General features: G+C 45.5%; 2 protein-coding genes across 2 annotated transcripts; both read right to left on the bottom strand.

Annotated features, from left to right (window-relative positions):
* Window positions 1-1,088: 1,088 nt before the first annotated feature.
* Window positions 1,089-3,095, bottom strand: LOC134290729 (uncharacterized). The gene has a single exon (XM_062857918.1). It carries the CDS (start codon window positions 3,093-3,095, stop codon window positions 1,089-1,091), a length of 2,007 nt encoding a protein of 668 aa, XP_062713902.1.
* Window positions 3,096-3,380: 285 nt separating this feature from the next.
* On the bottom strand, window positions 3,381-8,328 carry LOC109418440 (uncharacterized). The gene is made up of 3 exons (XM_062857917.1): window positions 7,995-8,328; window positions 3,990-7,933; window positions 3,381-3,674 (listed from the first exon to the last, which is right to left on the bottom strand). The coding sequence occupies exons 2-3, from the start codon at window positions 7,596-7,598 to the stop codon at window positions 3,381-3,383; spliced, it is 3,903 nt and encodes a 1,300-aa protein (XP_062713901.1). The 5' UTR covers window positions 7,599-7,933; window positions 7,995-8,328.
* Window positions 8,329-9,563: the final 1,235 nt, after the last annotated feature.

Here is a 9,563-nt window from a genome sequence, read left to right as displayed (position 1 = left end):
AAGAAATGTGACCATTTGGAATGTGAAACTTCAGATCGATCACCATGTTGAATGCCGCCTACAAAGTCATCTTGGAAGTCTTGGAAGGAGTCGTTGGAAGTTATCAAGCCGGCTTCAACTCCGGTAAACAATGAACCAGACTTTCATCGAACGGCAAATCCTCTAGAAATGCCGTGAATAACGAATCCTAACGCATCATCTGTTCGTCGACTTCAAGGCGGCATACGAAAGTATCAACCACACAGAGCTATGGAACATTATGGACGAAAGCGTTTATCATGGGAACCTGACCAGATTGATCACAGAATTAACTGGAAAGCAGGCTTGTCCGCACTGAGCGCATGAAAATTCTGCTCTTTTGATTTACACCACCAAAACCAACGTATTTATGCAATCTTTCTATTCTACCTGATAGAAGGATGTTTGAATATCCTTAATGTCATGTTGCGTCAAACAAACTTGGCACTATTCTTGATAGCAACTTTATTTTGAAATGCTTCAAGCTGGAACAGGTTCTATCATTATTACCATTTTCTGATAGCATGTTATTGTACTACTTACATTTAATAGTGCTTTTTTTATGCCAAATTCACAAGGAACAATCCAATTTTCATCGATATCTGTCTGCTGGGATTAATATAGCAATATAATATATCTTTAGCACAATTTGAGGTGTTATAGATAGCTTACCGTAGTATAATAGTGTATAGTTCTAATTTAGAGAAATAATGACAATTTTAGGCATCAAATTCAACCTGTAGAAATCAGAAACATTACTTTGTATAATTCACTTGTCATAGTAAAGATCTAACCTACCAAGTTACGAATGAAAATAGCGATTAATTTAGGGTACTTCTACAGCATTTACTAGTCGGAATTTTATCTGTAATTCAGGAGACGACTATTAGGCACTGACTAATCAATTCATTATATATAAATCCTACTTTTGATAGGGAGTTTAGTTAAAATAAAGATTCTAAATTAGCACGATCATGTACACATCAGATTGAGATCAAAACATTGTCAATGAATGGAGTGAAGGTTTCCTACAATAGTGTTGAAATCAATCTGTCTATTCGGTGGCGCGCCTAGCGTTGATGGAGGGAATCTCCAGACGTCGCAGGCCGGGTTGCCGGTGCTGTGGTCGTGGCAACATCCCCCTCCCCGTGAGGATGCATGGGTCCAGCAGCCTCACTGCGTCCTGCCACGTCCAGTACAGCCAATTTGGAGACAGGCCGCCGGAACAGTCCACCAGATGTCTGAATCATCGCCTGCCTAATTCTGCCATCTCTGCCTGTAGCTACTTCTACAACACGTCCGCGTATCCAGCCATTCCTTCTGGTTTCATCGATTACTACAACAAGGTCTCCAATTTTGAGCGGCTTCACTTCTCCAAACCACTTTGTACGCTTAGTAAGTGTAGGCAGGTATTCCAGGACCCACCGTTTCCAGAAATGATTAGTCCGTCGTTGAATCAGGTCCCAAGATGCGTAGATGTCACTCACGTAGTCCTTTTTTGTCATGATCGGTTGTGTAACTCCGCCTGAACTTCCCATAATGAAATGGTTGGGTGTGAGTGCTTCTTGTTCAGCCGAGTGTAACGGTAGGTAGGTAAGTGGTCGAGAGTTAACGATAGCTTCGGCCTCCGCTAGTACCGTCAACAATCCCTCGTCGTTGAGTTTCTCATCTTGTGGAAGGCTGGTCATAGCTGTTTTGATAGAACGAACCATTCGCTCCCATGACCCACCCATATGAGGACACGATGGCGGAATGAAGAACCACTTCGTCTCCGTGCTGATAAAGGTCGTAGCTGTTTCTCGTTCGATTTGGTCGATTTGATCCCTCAGCACGCGATTTGCTCCGGTGAAGTTCCTTCCATTGTCGGAATAAATTTCCTTCGGTGCTCCCCTGCGACAGACAAAGCGGCGTAGACAGGCAATACAAGACTTCGTCGAAAGGTCATATGCAACCTCTACATGCACAGCGCGGATTGTGAGGCACGTAATCAAGCACACCCAGCGTTTAGCTACGGTTCGATTCACTTTCACCAGGATTGGCCCGAAATAATCGACTCCGATGTTGGTGAACGGGCGTACACCAGGCGATAAACGTGCTTCCGGAAGAGGGCTCATTCTTGGCGTCGAAGGCTTGGCCTTATATACTCTGCACCATTGACATCTCTTCTCCAGTCCTTTAACTACGGTGCGCAGATGAGCAACATAAAATCGTTGCCGTATTTCGTTGGCCACCGTTTCAGAATTCCCGTGCAGGAACTTCCGATGATAATCGTTGACGATGAGGATGGTAACCGAATGCTTCCTAGGTAATATAATTGGAAACTTTAGGTCTTCTGCTACTCCTTGGGCTGCTGTAATGCGGCTATCGATGCGAAGAATCCCATTTTCGTCAAGCATAGGTGACAGACTCCAAAGTGGACTTGATTTATCCAGAACTAGTTGTTTGTCCATCGGTAGAGTCCGGTTTTTCGAGAGAATCGCAATCTCATCCGGATATGCTTCTGATTGTATTAATTTCCACAGCAGAATCTCAGCTACCTTCAATTCTTCATGTGTTAACAAGTGATAAATTCTTTTTCCCGAGGTGTTCCGACTACGAGGCGTTCCGAAACGGATCACATACGCCGTTGTACGTAGCAGCCGATTCCAGTTGGAAAATCGGCTGTAGTCTATGGGAGAGCACAGAACGTCGGATTCTTGATGTAGATGACACACTCTCAACTCTTCATCAGTAGTCGCAATAGATCGTTTCGATTTGGGCCACTCATTTTCCGGCAGTTGCAGATATGCTGGGCCATTGAACCAGCGGCTTGACGCTCCAAGAGACAGCCCGTCAGTCCACTTAGTTGCTTCGTCTGAAACGTTCATCTTGCTGGGAACATGTCTCCAATCGTTCACGTTGGTCGACGACAGTATTTCACCAACACGACAGGCTACAAACGGGCGGTACTTCCGATGTTCCGAGCGGATCCAAGCTAGGGTAACTTCAGAGTCAGACCAGTAGATTGCTCGATTGATTTTGACGGAATGGTTGTCGCGCACGAATGAGAACAATCTAACCCCTAGGACAGCCGCCATCAACTCCAACCTTGGTATGGAGACGTACCTTAGTGGGGCCACCTTTGTTTTCGCAGACACTAAAGCGCATGTTCCAGTTCCGTTTTGGTTGACAATACGGAAGTAAACTACAGCTGCGTATGCAGCTTCACTTGCGTCGACAAAAACGTGTGCTTCCAACGAACGGTACAGATCCAAACTCGCATTGTGGAAGTAGCACCTAGGTATTTTTACAGTGCTAACGTCGTCCAACAAGCCAATCCATTTCGTCCATTCTTGGTAGACGTTTTCGTCGATACACTCATCTCATTTGATGCCGCTACGCCATATGCTCTGCATTATTACCTTTCCGTGTACTAGGACGCACGCCAGTAGGCCTAACGGGTCAAACAGACTCATGATACATTTGAGTACCTGGCGTTTAGTCGGTTTCGTTCCCGTTTCAATCAGCATCGCGATTTCGTCCTTGAAGACTGTAGAGAAGCATAGCACGTCCTCTCTTGTGCACCACAGCATTCCCAGCACACGCTCCGTTTTCGACTGCAAGGATAAATCTATCGTTTCCTGTTTCGGAGCTTCTCCCAAGTGATCCAGTACTGCCTTTTGGTTGGACGACCAATTTCGGATCTCGAAGCCTCCTTGTGCATGGATCCATTTAAGGACGCGTAGTGCGTCATCAGCATCATTGAAATCTCGCTCGAAATTTCAAAGTGATAAAACTCAGTTACCAAAGCGCATATTTGCATGAAAATGTATCATCCCGTATGCTCACTCGTGTTGAGTGGGATGATACTTTTTCTGCTGCGTGGCTGCAGAAATGCCCGTTTTTTATCGGTTCAAAAACGCGAGGCAAACAATCATTGAAAATTGAAAAGTCAATGATTCCTATGAAAATTCTGTGATGCACCAAGTCACCTTAACCTCGCCAGAAACCGTCTTCGCCTCGTCGATTGTCTCAAAACTGTCGAGATAATCGTCGACGTAATGCCGTTTGATTATGGCATCAGCAGCTCTCGGGAACTCGTCGGCAAACTCCTGTGCATTTCGGTTCTTAACGAATTGAGCTGACGTTGGAGAGCTGGTTGCTCCGAAGGTTAACACGTCCATTATATAGACGTCTGGCTTTTGTAACGGGTTGCTGCGGAACAGGAAGCTTTGAGAAGGTCGGTCACGTTCGATAACTCTCGTCTGGTGGAACATCTCTTTGATGTCTCCACTGACGGCGACTGGATATTGACGAAAAAGAAACTGCACCGATACCAACGATACAAGAAGGTCCGGGCCGGGTAGCAGAAGGGAGTTCAACGAGATTCCGTCTACTTTTGCCGCTGCGTCCCAGATTAATCGTACCTTCCCCGGTTTTTTGGGGTTGTAGACTGCTCCTAACGGAAGATACCAGATCCGCCTGGGATCTACCTCGGCAAGCTCGTCTTCTGTTGCTAGGTGTGCAAAGCCCTTTTGTTGGTATTCCTGCACTTGACGGTGGATGTTCTCTTTTAGAAGTGGGTCTTTATCCATGTGCCTCTCGAGGCACTGCAGACGGCGTAACGCCATCGGAAAGCTGTCAGGAAACTCCACGATGTCTGTCTTCCACACAAGCCCGGTTTCAAAACGGTTTCCTATCCTGCTTGTCGTCGCTTCCATGATCTTCCGTGCTCGCGTTTCGGCATCGGACTCCAGGATATCCTGATGGCGTACTCCACAGTCTTCAGCATTGAAGTATTCTTTAACTAGTTGCTCCAGCTTCTCTTCGGCTTCACATTCACACACGTGGTAGCTGAACTCCGCGTTGTTTTGCACCTCGTCCAGACTGCCGTATACGCACCATCCCAAACGCGTTTTGGTCGCTATGACACCGCTTCGTCCTTGTTTGACTTTCAGCGGTACTGCAAACTGCAAATTTCGAAGGCCTACAAGGAGCTTAGGAGTAGCGTTCTCGTAGTTATGGATTGGAAGGCCTTTCAGATGAGGGTGGTCCTTTTGAAGTTCATCGAAGCGGAGCGTTTGAGTTGGTAGGTTCAAACTTTCTACGGTGCGGACGTTCACTAGGTGGAGCCGATTCTTCTGATCAACTCCAGATACCTCCAATGATACTACCTGCGATTCTTCTTCGTTTCTGGTCATATTTGCCGTCCACTTGAGACAGAGCGGGACGTTTGGACCTTCAATCCCAAGTTCTTCAACTAAGCTGCGCTCGACGAGCGTTGCGGAAGAGCCTTCGTCCAAAAAGGCAAACGCATTGACGGATTTTGTAGTCCCATGGATTTTTATGGGAATGATGCGGAACAGAATGGACTGCTCATGATGGTGGTGTGCATGATCTTCTGTCCTCCTGACTTCCGGCGTCTTCTTGTTGATTTCTTCGCTCTTCTGGTGTAGCAGTTGATGGTGACGGAATTGGCAACCGTCTATCCCACATCGACTTGAAATGCGGCACGTGCGTCGCCCGTGTAGATTAAGACAAGTTCTGCAAACCTTCAGCATCTGCACATTTTTCCATCGATCGTCTACTGCGAGTTTTTGGAACTTAGTGCAGTCTTTTATCCGATGACCAGCTTTTCCGCAGAATAGACAAACTTTATCCTGCTCCGTTTTGTCTTTCACTGCGTTACCCGATGTTGGTTGCTCAGCGTGTGCATGGACGAAACTTTTGTCTTTGCTCCGCGACTTGTCCTGCTGTCCGCCGGAAAAAATAACCACTTTGCTAACCGACTCAACTATTGTTGACATAAAATCGCTAAAATTCCGCAAACTTGCATCAGGGCGAAATGACAAATGCTGCGCCCACTGCAATTTCACGTTGGCTGGTAGTTTTTCAACTAATTCTTGAAGCAGCGCCGGGTTCGCCAGGTGCGCTTGCTGGCCGGCTGCAACCAGATGTTGGGTCAGGTTTCTGACGGACATTCCGAAGTCAATTAGAGAGTCCAATCTCTCGGACTTGGGATTTGGCGTCTCGCGCACGGTTCGAATAAGCCTGTTGATAATAACCTCCGGGCGTCCATACAACGTTCGTAGTGTGTCCATCACATCCGGAACGGAGTCAGGTGATAGGAGATAGTATCGCACTGACTTCAAGGCGCTACCTTTCAGGCAGCGTTGCAGGCGGGCGAGATTCTCCACATTACTGAACCCACAAGCGGCCGTGGAGTTAGTGAAACTGCTAAAGAATATCGGCCATTCTTCTGGGTCACCTGAGAACTCGGGCAGATCGCGTGGCATCACCTGTCTTGCAGCGAGTTGTTCTTGGGATGGTCGACGTAGAACGGCGGTCGGTAATACAGCTGGGAAACTCGACGGTGCAGAATAGACCTGCGGCTGCGCAAGTGAGCTCGAATTGCCTGGAGCATCGTAATAGTTGAACTGCGCCGAGTGCTGCTGTCTGAATGGATCCGATCCTGGAGGAAGAATGTTCGAGGGCGCGTGAAGCGTACGCGGCTGCTCGTATGAATCTGTTTCATGTGGAAGAAGATCCGATCGCGCTTGATGGGAACGCGGTTGCTCGTTTGAAATCAGATTGCTGGCAGAACGATTCGAGAATATTACCTGTCGCGATTGCTCTAATGGAGCTGCCATCGGAACCGATTTAGCTAGAGGAACAGTGTCTCTGCCGTGCTGATCTACAAGAGGATCTGTCTGCTTCTCAACTGATTCTCGCGTCCTGTTCGTCTGCGTTATACATTGCGCTTTGGGAATCGCACCTTTACTCGTGCTTGGCACAGGTAGCTTGAGAGGAGTTGACTGGTTTCGCTGCTGTAGTTGAATCCGAAATCTCTGCAATTGTGCCTCCAGATCTTGAATCTGTGCAAGTGTCGGTTCTGGCTGTTGTTGGCACTGTGCCAGCTGCTGCTGCAGTCGTTGAAAACCTGATTGCACAGCTCGCTCGATCGTCACTTCATCGGTGGGCGTGGTAGCTTTCTGGGGGTCTGGCTGTCTCAAACAATCATATCCTCCTACAGCTCCTTGTTCCTCATCCGGTAGATTGTTGATCAGCGGCTGCATCGGCTGTGGAAGCTCAGTAAGCGCTGCCACATGCGAAGCTGGGACGACCGGTTGGTTGGTTGCGGGGGTATGCTGATCAATCCATGTGGATACCTGCTTCTCTCGAGACTCAATCTCGATCACGCGGCTTCTGACACTACGATTGTCTTCCTCTTCCGCTAACGTCTCTTCCAGATCGAATTTCTCCTGCGAGTGCTTCTTCTGAAGTTCCAACTGTTTCCTCTCCAATTCCAGCTGCTTTCTCTCTAGTTCTTGCTGCTCAGCCAGCCGTTTCATTTGGAGGATGGCTCTGCGACTCGACGTAGTGGATCGTACCGACTGTGGTACCGTGGGAGCTGGTAGGCATCTCCTACATGTCCACTCCTGGTCTCTTACCGAATCGGTGACACCGGCGCATGTGTAATGCCACCAAAGACTGCATGTATCGCAGGCTACGATATTATCGGCCGAATCCGGGCGCTTACAGGCAACGCAACTGTACCCAGGTCGTGGTGGCGGGGTGGCTGTTTGGTGCTGGGCATCCATATCGATATTAAATCTTGAAGTTTGTTGCGTCAAACAAACTTGGCACTATTCTTGATAGCAACTTTATTTTGAAATGCTTCAAGCTGGAACAGGTTCTATCATTATTACCATTTTCTGATAGCATGTTATTGTACTACTTACATTTAATAGTGCTTTTTTTATGCCAAATTCACAAGGAACAATCCAATTTTCATCGATATCTGTCTGCTGGGATTAATATAGCAATATAATATATCTTTAGCACAATTTGAGGTGTTATAGATAGCTTACCGTAGTATAATAGTGTATAGTTCTAATTTAGAGAAATAATGACAATTTTAGGCATCAAATTCAACCTGTAGAAATCAGAAACATTACTTTGTATAATTCACTTGTCATAGTAAAGATCTAACCTACCAAGTTACGAATGAAAATAGCGATTAATTTAGGGTACTTCTACAGCATTTACTAGTCGGAATTTTATCTGTAATTCAGGAGACGACTATTAGGCACTGACTAATCAATTCATTATATATAAATCCTACTTTTGATAGGGAGTTTAGTTAAAATAAAGATTCTAAATTAGCACGATCATGTACACATCAGATTGAGATCAAAACATTGTCAATGAATGGAGTGAAGGTTTCCTACAATAGTGTTGAAATCAATCTGTCTATTCGGTGGCGCGCCTAGCGTTGATGGAGGGAATCTCCAGACGTCGCAGGCCGGGTTGCCGGTGCTGTGGTCGTGGCAACACTGTCAAAAAATCGCACCGCAGTGCCGCACTGAGCCATCAAAGAGAAATTCACTGGGGTGAATTCACCCGGGTGAAATTCTCTGTGCGCGCACAGTGTGGCACTGCGGTGCGGTTTTTTGACAGATCGAAATGACATTTAGGATATTTCAACATCCTTCTATCAGGTAAGATAATAAGATTGAATAAATACGATAGTTTAGGGGATGTAAATCAAAAAAGCAGAATTTTCATGCGCTGAGTGCGGACAAGCCTGGGAAAGCACAGGATGTTGCAAATTGACAACTTTTTGCAATATTGTGTGTCTTCAACGACCTTAAGCGACATCACGCCCTCGCACAGTGGTCCAGATTTGAAAATACCTGGCAAAAATTGTTAAATCATAGTACCGTAATCCGGGGTAACATTGATCAGAATTTTCCATCTTTCTTGAATAATTCTCTTGGTAAAGCAAACGTTACATGTTTTATATTTTTAAAACAAGTACTGGCCCTCTGAGTATGTGTTTAGTTACTTGAAAAAGTATTGTAAAAATTTAAAACATGTTTGTTGGTTTTCCGAACCAACAAGTACTGGTACTGCAAGGGTTAATTTCCGTAAATATAACCACCGTTGAATGAAACGCAGAAACTTCACGTCGTAATTCGGTAGGTTATAATTTTCCTGGAGGGTAACAGTAGTTCATACAAAGATACATTATTAGTCTTACGTTTTGCGTGCGCAGTTTTGGGGTTTAGCTTAAGTTAAGTAGATTTGTGCATGTCAATGATTGTCTTAGCCTAAGTCACTTACGTTTAGTCCCTTTTCTAGTCGAATTTAGTCGTAGTCTGCAATGTCGGGTTGGCACTGGCTCGGGAAACTAGATTTTAGGTTCATAATTAGCGATTGAAGAAATTCTACTTATAATTCCTTACCGATGCAGTTGATGCATAAATGCAATTCAGGTGTATGGTTATGCTCAACTGATCTGCTGGTGCTTAGGACCTTTAATGTACCTAGTGTATAAGCGGCATAGGTAATTCATAATTTAATTCACTATTTGTATAATATTTAGTTACCTGGTCTAAGGTTTAAACACTGATCGAGAAAATATTCAAATTTTGAAGAAAAACTAATCAATTATTTAGAACTTGGAGTGGATCAATTTTAGCAAACTCACTATCGCTTCTGCTTTGATTCTTTTTCTTCTCTACTCACCGGTTGACAACTGCTGTCATTACCTACCATCCCGG

This window comes from Aedes albopictus, chromosome 3, assembly GCF_035046485.1.
Source record: "Aedes albopictus strain Foshan chromosome 3, AalbF5, whole genome shotgun sequence".
Taxonomy (NCBI): domain Eukaryota; kingdom Metazoa; phylum Arthropoda; class Insecta; order Diptera; family Culicidae; genus Aedes; species Aedes albopictus.
This window is presented reverse-complemented; position numbering and strand designations above follow the sequence as displayed.

What these genes read in the sequence shown, in the direction of transcription:
- LOC134290729 (XM_062857918.1), bottom strand. Translation starts at nt 3,095, where the DNA reads ATGGCGGCTGTCCTAGGGGTTAGATTGTTCTCATTCGTGCGCGACAAC.
- LOC109418440 (XM_062857917.1), bottom strand. Translation starts at nt 7,598, where the DNA reads ATGGATGCCCAGCACCAAACAGCCACCCCGCCACCACGACCTGGGTAC. An exon ending in CGGTTTCTGGCGAGGTTAAG is followed by an intron (nt 3,675 to 3,989) that starts GTGACTTGGTGC and finishes TCCAACCAAAAG; the next exon opens with GCAGTACTGGATCACTTGGG.